At 39.4% G+C, this 20,295-nt stretch overlaps 1 protein-coding gene across 4 annotated transcripts in view; it reads left to right on the plus strand.

The window, feature by feature from the left end:
* Window positions 1-20,295, plus strand: part of PTPRM (protein tyrosine phosphatase receptor type M) — an 893,280-nt gene that overhangs the window by 579,319 nt on the left and 293,666 nt on the right. For 3 of the 4 annotated variants that reach the window (XM_066353181.1, XM_066353183.1, XM_066353180.1), the window contains exons 12-14: window positions 11,201-11,474; window positions 12,448-12,484; window positions 19,456-19,530. In XM_066353181.1, coding sequence (XP_066209278.1) covers window positions 11,201-11,474; window positions 12,448-12,484; window positions 19,456-19,530 — 386 coding nt within the window. The remainder of the gene's footprint in view (window positions 1-11,200; window positions 11,475-12,447; window positions 12,485-19,455; window positions 19,531-20,295) is intronic. The other variant, XM_066353182.1, reaches the window with a different exon arrangement.

Below are 20,295 nucleotides of genomic sequence, written 5' to 3' on the forward strand. Positions count from 1 at the left end.
TGAGAGCGGGACTTGGAGTGTCTGCCGGCTTCTCTCCCCGCCCATCCAAGAGCAGCCGCGCTCCGTTCTGGCTCCTCACTTCAGGCACGGTGGCGTGGGAGTCAGCACAACTCACTCTGGTTGTCCTGTCCTACAGGGTAGTGCTGCCAGCAGCTGGGCAGTGTGGGAATGGTGAGGAAAACCCTGCCACTCTAGAGTTCCTTCTAGAGTCACTCGGGGGAGTTTGGGTATTCCTGCCAGGTGTCTGAGCTGGGGCCACAGCCACGAACTTGGAAGCTCAGCTGTGTAGTGAGTCTGATGGGAAAAACGTGTTGGAACTTGGGTGCGGTTTTGTTCGCATAAGTAAGTGGTTGCAATGAATGGAGGCTGCATTGGGAATCGAAAGACATCTTTCGTTTGGGAGACAGTTGGTGGGGGTAGGCAGTGCAGGAGCAGCCTTCGGGGGTTACTGGCAGTAGGAACGTTTGGGCACTAAGTTCAGGACAGACGTCCTCAATGAAGCAGAAGCTACCGGATATTCTGATGTAGACGCTGACACACCTCCCCTGGTCCGTTACACTTTGCACAGTCCCTTCTGAGAGCTTTCTCACAGTAGTTCTTTGTCTAAGTCACCTATTTCTAACATTCTGAGGCAGGGCTTCTCAAGGACAAGGACAGTCTGTGCCTAATTCATCTTTCTATTCTTCCGCTGTGCCTGGCACAGGGCTTGAAACTGATAAATGGAATGCGATGACGGAGGAAACAAGAATGAAATAATTTTTATTTCTTGATCTTACAACTTGCCTGATCTTATACCAGGAGTTATAAAATGTTAGGCCTGAAAAGGACCTTAGTGGTCAGTCGATGATTTCGTGGAACGGGGCTCCCAGTTCAGCGTTCTCTCCACGGTGCTCAGCACAGTGCACCTGTCTCTTTGAGGGTGGCATTGGCTTTTCAGCTCACCTGGCCTGCAGTATCACCACTTCGAGGAACTGAAAGATTCTGAATTAAATATAACACAAATAGATGATAATTAAGATATTTAATGTGGCTTTGATAATATTCCGTTTCTCTTTTTATTCAAATCACTGGAGCTATTTAAGAGAAAATGCTTTAACAATAGTAGCTGTGACCTGGAATTATCATTTTTATAGTCATGTTTGTTATGAAATTGTGATGAGTAAATTATGATAAACCTGAGTGAAATAAAATATGCAAAGAAAAATGTCTTTGCTTGTTAAAAAAAAAAAAGGAGAAATCAGTCTTAAAGATGTTCTGTCTAAGACTAATTTACTGGAAATCTGGTGCCTGTTGTGAAGATTAATACTAGGTGGCCTTTTACAGAGTTTCTCAGCCTGGGCCTGATGTCCTGGTTGCTCTTTTATTATCCCCAACCTCCATAACTAACGGGTTGTTTCTTCCTGCCCTTTGTGCACAATATGAAACTGTAATTGAGTTCATATTTCTCACCCAACCTTTCAGCTGTAATTAATATTTTATTATATCAGATTTTATCACTAACTAGCAGAGCAGCAGGATATTGGCCTGCATGCTCAGGCCTGCTTCACACGTGCATACACGCTCACACACACACACACACACACACACACACACACACACATATGCACACATGCACAGAACAGTGGTGACTTTCAAATGCTCAGCAGTCTCCTTGTGGTGAATTATGGCTGAGAGAACATAAAATATATTTGTGGTGCCCTGAAAATATCCACAACAATTTATGGCCAATCTTACCTAGAACAAAGCGGGACAAAGAGAAATTAAAATGGCTAACATAGAATATTCAGTTCCGCAGATGTGTTTATGCTGTGTGTGCTGGGCAGTGCCCATTGTCTGTGTGAAACTAGTTATCAGACCTCATTTATGACCCAGTGACCAGTCCTACATTAGGTCAGCTACTCCACACAGTGTCACGCAAAGGACTGCAGAATCCTCATCATGATGACAAACATATTGCACTAATCTTTTTTTTTTCTAATTATAAACTGGTGGAAAAACTTTAAAAAATTAGTTTAGTTGTGCCAGGTTCTTTGTAGTAATAGGGTGTCATTTCAGTAAATGTTTACAAGTTAGGGAAAAGGGTATGACTGAATAGGGAACAAGAAGAAAATAGTGGTACATGGCCGTAAACCTTAATTACATATTTATTTTACATGCTTTGCATACAGTTTATAATTTTCATTTCTCCTCAACCTCAAATATTAATCTTAAGGAAGACATTAACGCTGACCTCTTTTTTTTATACATTTAAGATAGATGGTTTTACCAAAAATTGCAAACCAAGCTAAAGGTTATTAGGTTTTATGAAATGATGAACAATATTCTAAGTTTTTGAAATAACCAGAGGTGCCCACTTTCAAAGATTAGCAAAGCCGTCATGAAATGGATCAGAACTTTTCTCTCTCACTCCCCTCCCCGCTCTGTCAGCTGGCTGGATAACCTGCCAGTAGTTATGCTGATGAGAAGTAGAATAAATGGCTAAGAAAAATGGGCATACAACTAAGGGTTTAATCTGGAAATGAATTGGGACAAAAAATTTTAAAGTCCGCTTCCAATTTGCAGCAGGCTTTCTCTCAAAGTCTTCAAAGTTTGAAAAGACCAAAAACATTTTATCACATTTGGACTTGCAAGTTTAACAAAGTACATGAAAGATGTTCAGATGTTCTTTTCTAGGTGATACTTCATGTGCTATTCTATATAAATGCAGATTTCTTATTCTTCCTTAGAAAGGAAGAATAAGAAATCTGGAAGTCTTAGAGTTTTGTTGTAGAAAAGCATAGCTTAAACTTTAAATTAAATTTTTTTCCATAAGAAAGTTATGATATAGTGATGTCACATTTTTGGCAGATTCATTTTACTATGGATTGTGCCTTCATATTGTAAAAGGCATAGGAAGATTTTATGTTACTTTCAATTCCAGAATCGTGATGGAACAAGGCCAGGGACAGCGTGACATTAATAAACAAAGTGCGAATAAGTAATACATTAAAAGGATAGTAGAATTTTAATTCAGCTCACTAAGCTAGAAACTTCTGCTTCGTTTTCTATGCTTGAGGATTATTTTTTTAAACTATCTTTAAGAAAAACCATTCAAACAGTGAGGTTTTCAAAGCTGTTTTTGAGCTCACAGTTGTGGGTGAAAGATTTTATGAAATTTGTTGGTGAAATGATGCTGTTATTTTTGCAAGTGAAAAACATATCAGTCATAAAATTCTGGCAATGTATCGTTGACCCAGGTGCCAATAATGTGTTAATTCGCATCAGGGAGACAGTGATGTGTGGCGACTGGTCAGCAGAGGGGATTTAGCTATTTTTCATTAGCACTTGAACTTTGATAAAGGGGAGTCGAAAAGAGCTGCTTGACCTTTCAGTGCTTAAATTATTAAAGAGCAAATAGATTTGAGGTCTGGATACTTGCAAATCTAATTTGTCTTGTGGAGCAAGGATGGAAAGACATTTTGAGTTTGAAATTAGTCTAGTCAACTTAGTTCTCCCTTCAATATATCTGAAGATGAGTCGATGGTACCCGTTTAAAAAGTAATACAGCTGGAATAAAAGACATAGAATAATATCCCAGCTGGTTAAAATGCAGGACAATTACGAGATCATTTAATTCTCAGTTTTCATCTCATCCTCATAAAATTGTTGCTCAGAAAAATTAATTTTTTCATGCATAGCCAGATGCTATTTAAATTCAAAACAAAATTGTCTTTCATTAGGGACTGTCAAATATCATATTGGTCTATTTAAAGTGAGGCAGTACCTGGCAATAGCAGGGGCTCAAAAATATTTAGTTAATAAATTAGTGAACAGACACACAGCACCACACACATTTTAGAGAGGCTGGGGAAAGTGAGAGGTGCCAATGAGAGAAGAGGACAGAAAGCAGAGACGCAGCTCCTGACGCTCAAGACCCATGATTTAACTGTGGGTTATCAGGATGATCGTCAATCATGCCAGCAGCCTTTTACCAAGAAAGGACAACAACTTTTTCCTTTTTTAAAAAATAGTGTTTTTATTGATTAAAGGAGAGAGAGAGAGAAACATCAGTTTGTTGTTTCACATTGTGCATTCACTGGTTGATTATATTTTTATTATGTATTTATGATTTTAATTTGTGTTTACATAGATTCAAGTATCCCACCGAATATATCTCCCCCGACCCCCTTATTCCCCCTCGGCCACCCCCATGCCCCCTGCCCCCAATGTCTTCCCCCTTCCCTCCAGGATTTGCCGTCCTGTTCTCTATAATGCTGTTATGTGTATATAATTTCATTAATCGTTGGTTGATTCTTGTATGTGCCCTGACTGAGCTCAAACCCACAACCTTGGCTTAGTGCAGCGGTTCTCAACCTGTGGGTCGCGACCTCGGCAGGGGTCGAACGACCAAAACACAAGGGTCGCCTAAAGCCATCGAATCCTCTGGCTTAGTGGGTTGACACTCTAACCAACTGTGCTATCCAGCCAGGGACACGAAACCATTTTCATGATAATTTCCTCCTCTTTTAGCTCCTTGATATTCAGGAAATGAATGTAAAATAAACTTAGATTTAATTTTAGAAAAGCAAAGCATATTTGTGAATACTAGCTTATTTCCTCGTTCCACTACATATAATATATAGAGAATAGAAATTACTTCTGGATACTATGCTTTCAAAAGTATGTATTTTACGTCCACTTCATTTTAAGTGTCATAAAATACAAAAATGACTAAATCAGAGCCCTTCTCCTCCAGGAACTTCCAAGGCTTTAAAATATTGATAAAAAGCCCTGACGAGGTAGCTCAGTTGGTTAGAGCATTGTCTCAAAACACGGAGGTTGCGAGTTTGATGCCTGGTCCGGGCACATAAAGCAATCAGCCAATGAATGCATTAACAGATGGAACAACAGGTTAATGTTTCTCTTTCTCCTTTCCCTGCTCTCTCTAAAATCAATCAATAAAATAAAATATTGGTGAAAGGACACAAATAACTCCAGGTCTTTATGGAAAGCTTGTTTTTGTGAGTTTGGAGCAGAGCAAGAGTACATCAAAATGGGAGAATGGTTGTAAGCCCCTGAGAGAGAGTTCATGAGAGGGTCTCAGTCTTCTCATGAGACGGGGTCATCTGCTGAGAGTGAGGAAAGATGTCGGTGTGCTGGGGGGAACAGCATATCATTAACATGCTCGGGTCAAGGCCAGGATAAAAGAATAGAGGAAAAAGACGCCTGTGGTAGGAGAATTCAAAATTTGGGCATTTGGAAAGTGCAGAAGTGGCTGTGCTACTCTTTCACCAGCAGAGTTAGCATCAGGATGACACTTCCTCCAGGTAGAGAAGTGAGTGACCACTGTCCTCTGTGCCATCATCAGGAGGTCTCTGGGGCGGATCAGGAGGTGAAGAGGACACCAGCCACGTGCTGCTGTCACTGCAGGATCCAGGACTGTCTTTCCTGGAAATCATTAATGATAGGAATACAAATGTGAGAAAGAATTGAGGTCAAAGGTATAATTATCATCTCTAGCTCTCTTGATGTGATAAATGAGAAAGAATTTCTACACAATATTCAAAATAAATTTATTACAGGAAAGTAGATGGGAACTGGTGGTTCGTTGGCTGTGTTTGCATAAGCAGGTGAAGATGACTGTGATGCAGACAGTTTACATGAGTGTCATACCAGGAGTTTTTAACAGGTGATGCAAGTACTGTCTTGCTGATGGTCAGGAGATGACATCTTCTACTTAATTAGCTTTGTGGCCCAGATGGACTGAGCACTTTACCTCTGAACCTCAGCTTTCTCATCAATAAAATGGGAAAATAAAACCTGCATGTGCAAGGCAGCTGGACTAGCACTTCCTGAATAGAATAATTCCTACAAATTTTTCCCATGTATCTTCTTCATATTTCTACTTTGTCTAGTATATGGGTTTCCCAGAAGTTTTTAAAGTGAATTTTTTTTTTGTATTTTTTTTTTCTGAAGCTGGAAACGGGGAGAGACAGACAGACTCCCGCATGCGCCCCACCGGGATCCACCCGGCATGCCCACCAGGGGGCGATGCTCTGCCCCTCCGGGGCATCGCTCTGCTGCGACCAGAGCCACTCTAGCGCCTGGGGCAGAGGCCAAGGAGCCATCCCCAGCGCCCGGGCCATCTTTGCTCCAATGGAGCCTTGGCTGCGGGAGGGGAAGAGAGAGACAGAGAGGAAGGGGGGGGGTGGAGAAGCAAATGGGCGCTTCTCCTATGTGCCCTGGCCGGGAATCGAACCCGGGTCCCCCGCACGCCAGGCCGATGCTCTACCACTGAGCCAACCGGCCAGGGCCAAAGTGAAATTTTGAAAATCATATCATATAGCAAACAAATTGGAAAAGCTGACTGAAAGGAAGAAGCCAATGTTAAAAAAATATATTATTTAGACCCTGGCCACTTGGCTCAGTGGTAGAATATCTGCCCAGTGTATAGAAGTCCAGGGTTCAATCCCCAGCCAGGGCACACAGGAGAAGCACCCATCTGCTTCTCCACCCCTCCCCTCCTCCTTCCTCTCTGTCTCTCTCTTCACCTCCTGCAGCCAAGGCTCCATTGGAGCAAAGTTGGCCCATACCTTGAGGATGGCTCCATGGCTTCTGTCTCAGGTGCTAGAATGGCTCCAACCACAATGAAGCAACGGCCCAGATGGACAGAGCATCGCCCTCTAGCGGGCATGCCGGGTGGATCCACATGCAGAGGTCTGTCTCTCTGCCTTCCCCCACTTCTCACTTCAGAAAAATACACACACAAAAAAAAATATATATATATGTATATATATATAATTTAATGGAGAATTCCCTTGCAAAGTAATTTATTTCTGTGATGTATACCTTTTGTAATAGTAGTTCTATGCTGAATAAAAATTATGCATAAAAAATATAAAATGCATATTAGAGATTTATCTTAATTTTCTCGCTTCAGAGGAAAATAAATAAGACCTAAAGAAATTATATAGTTTATAACTTCAGTTGGCAGAATTAGGATCAGAGCCTGGATTGATGCACATGTCACTGTCTCCCACCTCTATTAAAAGCATTTCAAGAGAAAAGCCACTTTCTCAATGCTGTTCATATTTATTGGCATACTGGATGTAATGCCAGTGGCTGAGGCCAGGCAGGTTCACGTTGGATTCGGGCTGATGGTAGAAAAATTGCGGAGCCGGAAAGGGGTGGGCCATTCCATTTAATCAAGTCTCACCAAGGCGGACAAGCACACAGGTGGGGAAACCGCCTCTCAGGCCAACAGCAAACATGGCCCCTCACAGTGGCTGGGAGAGAACCCGCCATCCCCAATCTCTCTTGAGCTCAAGAGATTTTCATTCTAATGTGGATTCAGTTTTTAAAAGCTATTATCAAGGTTTTGTTTTTCTCAATATTACAAACTTTTTTTTTTCAACAAACTTCACACATGTTCATCATTCTAGTAAGTGTATATAACTTAATAAGTCTGTCCCTTCAAGGTTTCTTCCCTTCTCCTCAGATTACTTCAAAGTTTAAAGACATTGGCAGGACAAGGAGGGAAAGGTGAGAGGCCCAGCCCTCCGCGGGGACAGCTATCCTTGCGGGCATCTTCGAAGGAAAATCATTTCCATCTTCATATATAATTCAAGTAGCCTGTTCATGATTTACTCTTAGAAACTGCTTGTAACTCCAGGTCCTTGGCTTTTGAAATTCTAATTCTTTTTCCCTGCTTTTCTTGTGCCATTTCCTTTCACTGAGTATTGCGAGGGGCAAAGGAATATAAGAAAATATCAAACTGAAACCTTAGTTAACGTTATTCATTACCCATAGCTTTATATGGGCCACACATATGTGGCACTGCTCCACACCCAAGCACCAACCAGGCAAAGCGCTTGCAGCTGGTAACCCTGCGAGCAAGCCTAACACAGCTGCCCCACACTAGATTAAACTTCTTTATTGGTCAGCTGTCATCTGTGGTGGTGTTATGGGCTTTTGCTTTGACCTTGATACTCTTGTTAATATTTGCTGCATATCCAACTAGTAGCTTAAAACACCCTTTCTATTTTGCCATCATTTTGTGGGACAGCAAAATCTTGGCTGGGGAGTTCCTGTTTGGAGTCTCTAATGGGCTGACATCATCTGAAGGCTCAGCTGTGTGGCCTTCCAAAATGGTGCATGTACATGGCTGTTGCTGATGATGGCTATTGGCTGAGAGATATCCAGGACTTCCAGTCAGAGTGCCTGCATGTGGCCTCATAGCATGGCAGATTCAGGGTCACTGGACCACTTACACAGAGGCTGGCTTCCATTCCCAGCTAGCTTCCCTGGGGAATCAGGCTGAAGGTGCATGGCCTTCTCTGACCAAAGTCTTGAGATTTACATTGTCCCTCTGTTACATTCTCTGCACTGTATGTAGTCATTAGGGTTGGCCAACCCCATTTTATTTTATTTTATTTTATTTTTTATTTTATTTTTTAGTGAGAGAAGGGGATGCAGAGCGACAAGACTCCCACATGCTCCCCAACCAGGATCCACCCAGCAAGCCCTCCAGGGGACAATGCTGTTCCTATCTGGGGACAGCACCTGGGGCAGAGGCCATGGAAGCATCAGCGCCCAAGGCCAAGTTGCTTGAGCCAATTGAGCCGTGGCTGCCGGGGTTGGGGGTGAGGGACAGAGAAGCAAGAGGAGGAGGGGTGAAGCAGCAGGTGGTCACTTCTCCTGTGTGCCCTGTCTGGGAATTGAACCTGAGACATCCACATGCTGGGTCGATACTCTACCACCGAGCCAACCGGCCAGGGCCACCCATTCTTGATGAGAGAAACTTTAAAGAATTTGCAGATATATTTTAAAGTAGTCACATCTGATTGTAGCTGTAAGAAGTCAGTGAGAAGGGGGTAAGACATCAAAGTCCAATTTACCGTTATCAAGTTTGTTGGGAAAACAGTTTGTTAGGCTTGCTCGCTTGTACTTTGCCTGATTAGTGCACGAGGATGTCGCAGCACCACGTGTCTATAGACTATGTAAGGCTGTGGGTGCTTGCCCTCAGGGCGGATGGCGGATTGCAGATTGCCTGCCACCACTGTGAGGGGCCATTTTGCTGTTCCTTTGCTCGTCTGCTGTTGTGAGACTCTATTAAATGGGAATGGCCCAATGCTGTCCGGCTCCGCAGTTTCTGTACCATCTGCCCGAATCCAGTGTGGACCTGCCTGGCCTCGGCCACTGTCATTACAACGTTCCTTTCATGTAGGATCCATCATGCAGTGAGAATTGTACCAGAGTGGGTAGAGCATCTTATGTGACCAAAGTCTCTGGTGTTAGGTAGTAAAAGCTCTTTGTTTTTTTAAGTTCACATCCCGGCTGAGATGTCACTCTCATTCCATGTAAACCTGCTGGCCTACCTGTGTACTGAGCAATCATTTCAGTCTTCTGCAACAATTGATTTCTGTTTAGACAGAATTACAAACTGAATGGCAGCTGCATTGCATTATGCTAATGTGCTAAGTGGGTGCATTCCCAGAAACAGGTGATTTCATTGAGTGCAAATTCAGAGTTCACACATTGAGAGCCCAAGGATAGACTTCTCCAGGCCTTCCCCCGGCTGGCGGGCATGATGGGCATTAACGAGTGCCCAATATCGAGCAACTGTAGGATTACGGCATTGTTCGGTAAAGAAACAGTGCTGTTTTGATATGGCAAGAAAAAGATACATTTTCTTGCCAGAAGGATTTTCAGTCTAATGTGGATTCGATTTTTGAAAGCTATTATTAAGGTTTAGTTTTTCTCAATATTACAAACTTTTTTTTTCAACAAACTTCACACATGTTCATCGTTCTAGTAAGTGTATATAATTTAATAAGTCTGTCCCTTCAAGGTTTCTTCCCTTCTCCTCAGATTACTTCAAAGTTTAAAGACATTGGCAGGACAAGGAGGGAAAGGTGAGAGGCCCAGCCCTCCGCGGGGACAGCTATCCTTGCGGGCATCTTCGAAGGAAAATCGTTTCCATCTTCATATATAATTCAAGTAGCCTGTTCATGATTTACTCTTAGAAACTGCTTGTAACTCCAGGTCCTTGGCTTTTGAAATTCTAATTCTTTTTCCCTGCTTTTCTTGTGCCATTTCCTTTCACTGAGTATTGCGAGGGGCAAAGGAATATAAGAAAATATCAAACTGAAACCTTAGTTAACATAAGTCATTACACATTATATTTTGTGATCTCACTCATTTGAAGAATCCAATGAACAATGTGAACTGAGGAACGGAATTGAGACAGAGGAGGGATCAAAGGGACCAGAGGGAAAGGGGACGATAGGATGGGATAAACCTGAAGGGAGGGGGGAGGGGGCTTTGGGGAGGAGGGCAAGGAAGATGTTGAGGGGAATATGGGGGAGGGGGGATGCATTCGGGGCAACACTAGAATATGTAAACACAATAAATTAAAATCAATTAAAAAACTTCACACATATTCATGCAAATGGCACTGAAGAAAATACACTGCCTTTTATTTTTTTTTACAGAGACAGAGAGTCAGAGTGAGGGACAGACAGGGACAGATAGGAACGGAGAGATGAGAAAGCATCAATCATTAGTTTTTCGTTGCACATTGCGACTTCTTAGTTGTTCATTGATTGCTTTCTCACATGTGCCTTGACCATGGGCCTTCAGCAGACCGAGCAACCCCCTGCTGGAGCCAGCAACCTTGGGTCCAAGCTGGTCAATTTTTGCTTAAACTAGATGAGCCCGCGCTCAAGCTGGCGACCTCGGGGTTTCGAACCTGGGTCTTCTGCATCCAAGTCCAACGCTCTATCCACTGCGCCACCACCTGGTCAGGCTACACTGCCTTTTTAAAATAAACTTATAATTAATATAGTTTTGTTTATTAGGTAAACTGAATTAATGGTCTACAAATCTATCTTTGATTACATATGAGAAAAATACAATTTCCATGTCCTGCTCACATAAACAGGAGAGATTGTTACATAAAGCTTTTGTAATTACCGTACATGAATTTTGTTTCCTGCAATAAATCGTATTTTGGGGGGTTAGAGCATTCTGTGAAAGATCAGCATTTTTCCTCTCTCGTTGAGCAAGTGTTGCGTGAGTCTCCATTATGTACTAAGCATTTATTATCGACTATATCCACTGGATTCTTCATTCTGGATATCCTGTGGGTCCACACAATTGGAGGCAAAGGGCATCATCTCTATTAGTACAAAATGTCACTGATAATTCTCTTTTTTTCTAGTGTCTACCAAATAGTTGTTGAGGAGGAACGTCCTCGAAGAACTAAAAAGACAACAGAAATCCTAAAGTGCTACCCAGTGCCAATTCACTTCCAGAATGCATCCCTACTGAACTCACAGTACTACTTCGCTGCCGAGTTCCCAGCCAACAGCCTGCAGGCTGCTCAGCCTTTTACCATTGGCGATAACAAGACGTACAACGGCTACTGGAACACTCCCCTCCTCCCCCATAAAAGCTACAGGATTTATTTCCAAGCTGCTAGTAGAGCCAATGGGGTAAGTTTTACAGATGGCTGTTTACTTCGGCCATTTAGGGGTATTAATGCGAACGTAGATTAAATAAGAAAGTAGTAAATAATAGTGATACTTTTGTGTGTTCTTACTTGAAACAAATGTAGGTTTTCTTCTCTTTTTAAAATTATTTTCACCTAGGGAAATCTATGGAAAGAAATGAATATATTCATATTTGCTTTGGTAGAAAGGATATATATTATCAATGATGGTTGGTAATTTGATGGTTTTTATTTTCAGTTTTTACTTGTTACCAAAAGTTGGTGAGTAATTCCGCTTAGCCTACTATTTTACCAGAAAATAGTATCGCGACAGCGCATACAGTTAGCTCATTTAAAATAATGTGAGATTCACAACATCTCTTTTCAGCATATTTGGTTCCATTTCTTTGGTTCCACAAGAGTTTATGCTTCCTATAATTGACTAAATTAGGTATCTTTTTTTTTTCTTTTTTCGAAAGAGAAAGCAGCTTTAGAAAGATGAGATGCTAACAACATAAAAACTATCAAATCATTTCTGATTCTCCTCCCTTTCCTGTTCAGAACAACTCAGGACTCTGATTGACAAGATAGTCAAGTCTCCTTAAGAAGAAGGCTTTACAGAGAGGACAGTGGTTTACCTCCTCACAGCATGGCTCTGGGTGAACCACTGACTGGACTTTAGCTTGTGAAAAGGGAGTAGTGTTTGCACAGGGACCAAGTAACAGTCAGGAGGAGGTGGCCAGGGGCCACCAGGTAGAGACATTTGTGTTTAGCTCACTCCTTCTCTTCTCCAGAGAGGCCCAGCACCACCTCTGGAGCCAGGTGGATCTGAGCTTGGTCCAAGGAGTAATCATCAAATGGTTGCTGCCACATTGGGAACAATGAGATCTTTCCTCATTAGTACTTAAATAGAACTGCAGATACTTTTGTTTCAAATACAACATGAATAGTGATTTTCCCCCTTTTATTTGACACAGGAAACCAAAATAGACTGTGTTCGAGTGGCCACAAAAGGTAGGTTGAAATTGTGGGATGCTCTCCTAATTTATGTCCTTTAAGATTTTAGATGGTATTTCAAAACTCCTTGAAATATTAACTTCATTGAAATAAGTGAGCATGTTGTGTGCATGTACCCATGTGTTAGGACCTAATGGTGGTTAACATGAGCATTCATATTGAAATACATTGTAAAATAAGTCATACTGCTATATGTTCCAAGCAGTTTTCAAAGATTATCTTTTTAAAAATTCTTTCAAAATAAAATTTTATATGATCTCAATACATTTTTTAAACTGCAGTAATACGTGTAGTACTGCTATATCTAGTGTATTTTCATATGCAAAGTAGTAAATACTGCCTGCCGTTCTAAAGGAATTACCTAGTTCTAGTAGTTTTGTAGAGTCTACAAGGGCATTTTTGCTGAAGATGTGTGTCTCTTGAATAGTAACCAGGATGATGTTACTACAGAACTTCTGTTTCCCAGGCCTGGTGCAGGTCCTAAGAAAATGTGATCAAGCATGAGCTGTAGAAATGACTAGGGAAGACCACCATAAGCCTACCACACAGCGAGCCCCAAACAAGAAAGCACAGTGTGTGTGTGTGTTTGAGCTGTCATGCCATCTTGTCAGCCTTATAGTGTAATTTTAACTGTCACAGGTGGAAGTATACGAAAAAAAGTTTTGAGAAATGTAGAAGGCGGCATTAAAATGAGGCATTCTAAATTAACACTCATAGTTAAATGTAGTTAAATACAATTCTTCAGATATTAGAGTAACTATGTGTATAACGAGCAAGTTCAGTGTGGTTAAATTTAGCTATGATGTCAAGAAGGCATGGCACTAGCTTTAATTAGGTCCTAGATAGTAGTCGCTTGATGACTTGATAAAAATATCTTATTGTTTGTGTTGTTTAACTGTCAAGCAACACAGTTTGAATATATCATGAATGACTATCCACATTTTCAAAACTCTCTATTTAATTCTTATTTATGAAAATACATGACCTTTCTATTCAGTTCACTTGATAAAAATTTCTTGGTTTTAGGTTATGTGCCAGGCATTTCATGAGATACTCACTTCAGTTGTATTTTTTCTGTCCTCATAGGCGATAGTTTTATTCCCAATATTGATTTGAAAACACTCAATTCTTCATATATTTTACCTAACTAGTGCCTTTAATTTTAGGAATAAATTAATAACAAGTGAAATTAAAGATATTGATGGGTTTATAAATTGTAATACACTATTAACTATTGATTATTACAGTATTACGAGGCCCTTGAATGAGGTATTGATGTTCTTAGACCTCCAGGTCATCGCCCATGCTCAAATTTCTTTATTGAATCCTGTACATTGTTGAGGTCTCAAAAATTAAATCCGATTCCAGAGTGCCTAATTTATAACGCCTTATGTTTAACCTCACGGCTGAAATCACTTTCATAAACATATTCTCATTTATTTCTTTAACATTACTGTGTGAAAGGAGACAGATATTGCTATTTCAAGATAGAGAAAATGCATATTTTAAGAAACAAGTTGACCAAGGTCACTCAGCCAATAGTCAGTGGGGCTAGGCTTGGTCCCAGGCATTCGGACTCTTAACCCCAGCATTTCCCTGTGTTCGTCGCTTTTACCTGGCAGAGCCTCTCCCCGATTACAGCACTGCATTGTATAAGTATCTGTCCTCCTCTTTATTAGAGTTCAGTCAGTGCCTGGTTTACTCTGAAAACAACGAAATAGCTGTCATCACACTCACTTACATACTTAAATAATTGTATAAATAACATGCTAGGAAATATGGAAATCTGACGTTTGCTGTTTTCACAATAGATTGAATGAGATAGTGATTTGAGTCATTTTCTTCCATCAGCTAGGTTTAATCAATAGTATAAATTGTTTTACAATTCACCAGAGGATGATTAGGCAGTCAGATAACACAATTGACTTAATATTTCCAGCTAATGTTTTCTGAATCATTTGCAAACATTTACACAGCAATGAACTAGACTCAAATAAGCTCTTTAGGGATAAGAGCAAAAGTAATTTTAATGTTCATTACATAACATTGTCATTTCTATTCATAAAATCATAATACAAGAGGAAATTAATAAAATAAAATAGTACCAAACATAAATTATTTTATTAATTTCTATAAATACAGGAATAGCAACCCCCCTCTACAGCAGTTTAATACAGTGGTTCTTAACAGCTGGCCCATAGACCAGCCAGTCCGCCAGAAATCTCGTGCCGGTCCCCGGAAGAGTTAAGCATTCTGATGTTGTATGAAGACTATAGAGTCAATAATTATTGGGTATATAATCTTCATACAACATCAGGTTGAAAAGCACTGGTTTAATGTTTCACCACCTTTATAATCACATCATTTTTCCTTATTATACTAAAAATTCTGTTTTTTGTTGTGTGGGCAGCATTTCCATCTTGACTAGCCAGTCCTAACAGAGAAATAGGTCTAATAACTTTATTGGTACCATATAGTAAAGGTGTTTGACATCTAAAAGAGTTCAAACATCCTGACTTTTTTTGCCACATGTCGCTGGCAGTGTGGTAGCTGAATTGAATTTTCAGATACTAAACCATTTTCCTAAGCAATGTTATTAATTTATAAAGATTTCAATGTTCTCATGAAACAAGTGTCTTTATATAAAAAGTATGGAGGTGGACACTTTTTCACAAGAAAGTAATTTGTAATTTTAAGTACGGGTATGTCTCTTAAAGATATATTCATACTATTTAGTAATTTAATGTTTTGCTTATTTTAATCATATTTTAAGGGTATATTTTGACACTAATCATCTCAAATATAAAGCCTTATAAAAAATAAACACAGGAAAATAACCTAAGGTGTGTTATTGCATATCTTCATATGTGTGGGAGATTCATATTTTTATATATCCTCCTTTAAGTTGTACATATAGATTCCTCATAGATATTTGTGACTATATTTATATTGTTCACTGTAGGTGAACTCATGATAGTATTTTAACTCTTAAATTAAAAGATAAAGATACCACACAATGACAGAATATACATGATGTTTGGACGTTACTCTTCCAATTATAAGATTCTTTTTTATCTGCACAGTAAATAGTGGCTTTTAGTTATTTTTAGATTCTATTTTTTATTTTGATTTTAATTAAATTCATATTTTTATAGTTGGATTCTTTTCAAGACCATTCAGTCCAACAGTGTCTTAGTAATTAATATGTTTTCTTTAACTCTTGCATACCTTATGTCTGCCTTTAGGTAACTGGTAGGGTTGAAATGCTTTTTCTGTTAGTTTTGGAAAACTTCGCTAGTAATCAATTCTAAATTGACAGGATAACTTAAATGTCAAAATACATCTTGTTAGTAAATTAGTTTTCTTATATTAAGTGATATATAGTTATTCTAATTGATAAACAGCTTAAAATGTGTACTTTTCATTAATCTTCAATACAACAATATTTTCTATAACATGGTACCAGCTGTGTTTCTTCTTGACAATATGGCCATTTGGGAGTTTTCTTATTATACATTTATTTTAAAACTTATTTGGGTACCTAATATGTTAGGCACAGAATAGTCTTTGAGACTTTCAAGTACAGATACATAAATATATCATTTTTAAAATTTGGAGAATTTTTAGTTCATAAAGGTTTTGAGGATTTTTGTTTCTTTTTAGTATAAGGGGGAGGGGTCATATATATTAATTTGTTCCTTTCTGTGCAAAGATTTGGCAGCTAGAAATCAAAACAAGAACTACGTTAGAACCTGTGCTGAGCTCTGTCCACAGTATTACAGTAATCAGACCATAAACCTTAAACAAAAAACAAATCATTTTTCTAATGTCATATTTTAAGGTGAATTTTCTGTGAAAAATTCCTTCACTGTTTTCAAGTTTAGTATTTTATTTAACTTAACATTTGCACTAGAATGTGTATATGCTTTGCTGGAAGACCTTCAGGAAACTTGGAAGGATTTTCATTGTTCTGATACAATTTCTATTTGCAGAAATTGGAATGTTTCTTTTTTTAATCACCATGCTCTTTAAGAAGTTTCTTTAGATTGTTTTTCTGTTTCACCATTTTGTTCATAGAAATGCCATCTTTTCTAGGCCACAGTGCTACAGATTGCAAGTACTCTGACAAAAGAACCGAAAAGAATGTTGGTGGAGATGTAAAGCTAATTACGATTCTTTTAATTATTCATATTCAATGCAAGAGAAAAAAAATTATATAGTAAGACCATTCATATATGCTAATCTGCTATCACTGAGCTATAGATTCAGAAGTAGAAACATAAATATGATATAGCTTTGTCATTCAGCATTTTATAGAGACAACATTTTCCTTTCTTGATCTGAAATAAAATAGTCTTCATAATGTATGTCATGGGTATATTAGAGCCCCTGGAAAGTTCTAAGGAAAAAAAAAAGCTGTTTAACTTTGTTCAGTCCTGTATATTTATTGTTCAAATTGATTTGACCCTAACTCATTTTTAAAAGAAAAATACAGTCATGTAAAATACAGTTGAGCAAATGCCAGTTCATCAAATTCCAGAAGATCCACTACATGCAACTGAAATGGCACTCTGGAAGTCCGACCCACTGGATGCACTTCTAACACTTCCATGCGTACCTTTTCCCTGGGGAGACCCTAAGTCAGGGGCAGGAACCTTTTTGGCTGAGAGAGCCATGAACACCACATATTTTAAAATGTAATTCCATGACAGCCATACAACGACCCGTGTACCTTACGCATTAGCCAATAAAAATTTGGTGTTGTCCCGGAGGACAGCTGTGATTGGCTCCAGCCATCCACAACCATGAACATGAGCAGTTAGGAAATGAATGAATTGTAATACATGACAATGTTTTATATTTTTAATGTTATTATTTTTTTTATTAAAGATTTGTCTGTGAGCCAGATGCAGCCATCAAAAGAGCCACATCTGGTTCGTGAGCCATAGGTTCCCAACCCCTGCCCTAAGTCTATCCGCCCGGAAGTATCTTCAAGGCATAGGATTGGAATTTCCGACTTTATCAAATTTAGCTGTTTTCTCTTTAATGCATTCCTACTGACTGATAGTTTAAGATAGAAGACAGCAATTTTTTTTAATGTAAAAGTCACATGGTATATGACTTTCAGGCTTTGTGAGCCAGATGATCTGTTTCCCAACTATTCAGTTCAGCGCCTGCAGTGCAAGAGAAGCCACAGGCCCCGAGGCAGGAAGCAGGCTTGGCTGCTGTCCAGTCAAACGTGGTTTGCAGCACTGGCGGTGGGGCTAGCTGCCCACTGTTTTTAAGTAATTTGTAACATAGTCAATTATTTCCTTGTAACTAAAAATAATAACCACAATCGAACACGTTATAACTCAAAATGTAGAGATCATATAAATATCCTTCCTGATATCCATAATGTATTTTTTTTTTCATGGGAGTTTTGAGGTTCAGGCTACAGTTAGCCTTTTTAGTTGGGAATACATGGCTGCCCAACGTGGACATTCTCAAGTCGTTTGGTTCATATTGTTTACTCTTTTCAGTACTGTATGGTCGCTCTGCTTTTGTATAAGACACTATAATTTTTCTCAGAAGTAGGGTAGATGTATTTTCCCGTAAGTAATGATAAACCACACAGGAACGTTAGTTAAATTTAGTTAAACAGTGGCAGCCGGTAACTAAGCAAATATTATATGCATAATCTTGATAGTGGTATCAACTTTGTAACGAGCCTGAGAAGTAACATTTTACCGTTCAAAACTTATTATGTCCGTATACAAAATTACATACTATGTCATATCAAGAAAATTATCTTTGTAATAGCCTGGGAGCTCTCTGTTCTCTGACCAAACTGTTAGTTTATTCATCTCACTTAGCAAGACTAGAAAGTTTTCATCAATAATGTGTGAAAGACGATTATACCACTTTTAAACCCAGTTGATGCAGTTGTCTAGTTACAAGGAGCAGCTCTGTTGGAATGGTGAAGAGGGATATTTCCAAATATTATGCAGCAGCAGTTTGGGGTTTAATCGTCTGCAGATGGCAGAGGATCTATTTTCCTTGCTCGCTGCCGCATTTCTAATAGCGCTCAGGCTGTTCCGTGTAAATTAGTCATCTTTCATGTAAGCTTGTTCTGAATTTTTCAGTATTTTTCCTTTGCATCATTTTCCAGCTGTATCATGTTAGAACTGATGTTTTAATTTTCTGGTTTTTTCTTTTTTCTTTTTTAGTATCTGTGTGTCATAAATGTTAACCATTTAAACACAACAGCTGAGCTCTACAGGCAAACCAGAGGCCCACCTGGTCCAACTTCAAGAATCTAAATGATTTCTTTGGTCACCTGATAACCATGACAACTATAGCAAAGGCAGTGATTAGTTTCTGCTTTTCTCACCAGTGCTCTGAGGTGCATTTTTTTTTTCATTCCCTGAACGCGACAAAATGAGGTTCCGAAATAGAAATAAATGCTCTACATGAGAGTTATCAGTGAGGTTTCTCTACCTAAAAACTTTTTAGTGAAAGAAGACCGTTTCTTCACAAAGGTGATTTTAGCAAGAAGAGAAAATATGCTTATGACTTAAGCAACAGAATTTTAAATAACCTAAAGTTTAGATAATCAGAATTTGCAATGAATCTTTATACAACATACTCTATAGCAGTTAGAAACATTGTTCCGTCTAGAACCTTATTTAGAACTAATGTGTTTGTTTTCACATTTTTCTTCAGTTGATCTACCCAGAATTTCAACCAAAGTTTACAACTGTGTCCTAGTTAGAAATCTTAACTGCCTGGCTAAAGCTTGATTTTAAAGGAACAGAATTCAGAAAATTCAACACCTTGCCGTTTTCTTTTTTTCCTTATTTTTGTTGTTGTTGGAACAAAGTTGAGACAATGTAATATACTGATCGAGATTCTCCTTGCTAGCCTAGCCTCAGTCTGGCTTTTTCTTCCCTCATGCATGCTGACCTGGGAATCTTCCTTTGCCATAGCTGCGATAATCGTGACTCAGCTTACAACACCTTACATTCGCATCGCCCCTGCCGCAGGCGACGACCAGCTGACAGGTCAGATGTTCAAGTATAGATGAGTCCATCTTGCCCATTTCCTGCTCATTTTCTCAGCTTTGTGTCCCCTCTACATTTCCTCCTTCGCTTCCGGCTTGTCGACAGTGTCCCAGGCTCTCGGTCCGGACCTGTGCCCGTGTTATATGAAGTGCTGTGCTTGGCCCCTTCTCTGTGCACATGTACATCCATGCATCAAGCACAACCCCACTGCATGCTTCCATTGTGTATGTGTCTGTTGGGATGTTCCTTTCTAGCCTAATGTTCTATAGAAATGAAATTTGCTGGACTTGCAATAGCAATGACATCAAACAGGATTTCAAACAAAAATTCATAAAGATACATTCAGTAATCCAAATTAAGCTAAAAAGGTATTGTGATGTGAAGGTGAGAGATGTTTATTTTTCACCCTCTAGAATCTAGTTTGCACACACAATTAAGCAATACACGAGCCTGTCTGCCAGTGTCATGAATCAAAACCTCTCAGAGCTGTTTGGGGTGACGCTGCTCAAGTAACTTTTCGTAGACATACAACTGGAGCAAAACTGAGTGCATTCCTTTTAAATTCTTGTTCCATAGCAAAGCGTTTCTATAAAACCGTGGCACACCTCAGGTCCAACACACTGAAAAATTTAGGGAAGTTTTTAAAACATCAAATGTTTTAGAGAGAGTCATGGAGTTGAACTGTGTGCTTCTTTATTTCAAGAGAAAGCAGCTTGTCCATTCATACTGTCTCTACAGGTGTATGGCTATCTGTATAAACTCATA

The sequence above is a fragment of the Saccopteryx leptura genome, chromosome 11, assembly GCF_036850995.1.
Source record: "Saccopteryx leptura isolate mSacLep1 chromosome 11, mSacLep1_pri_phased_curated, whole genome shotgun sequence".
Classification (NCBI taxonomy): Eukaryota; Metazoa; Chordata; class Mammalia; order Chiroptera; family Emballonuridae; genus Saccopteryx; species Saccopteryx leptura.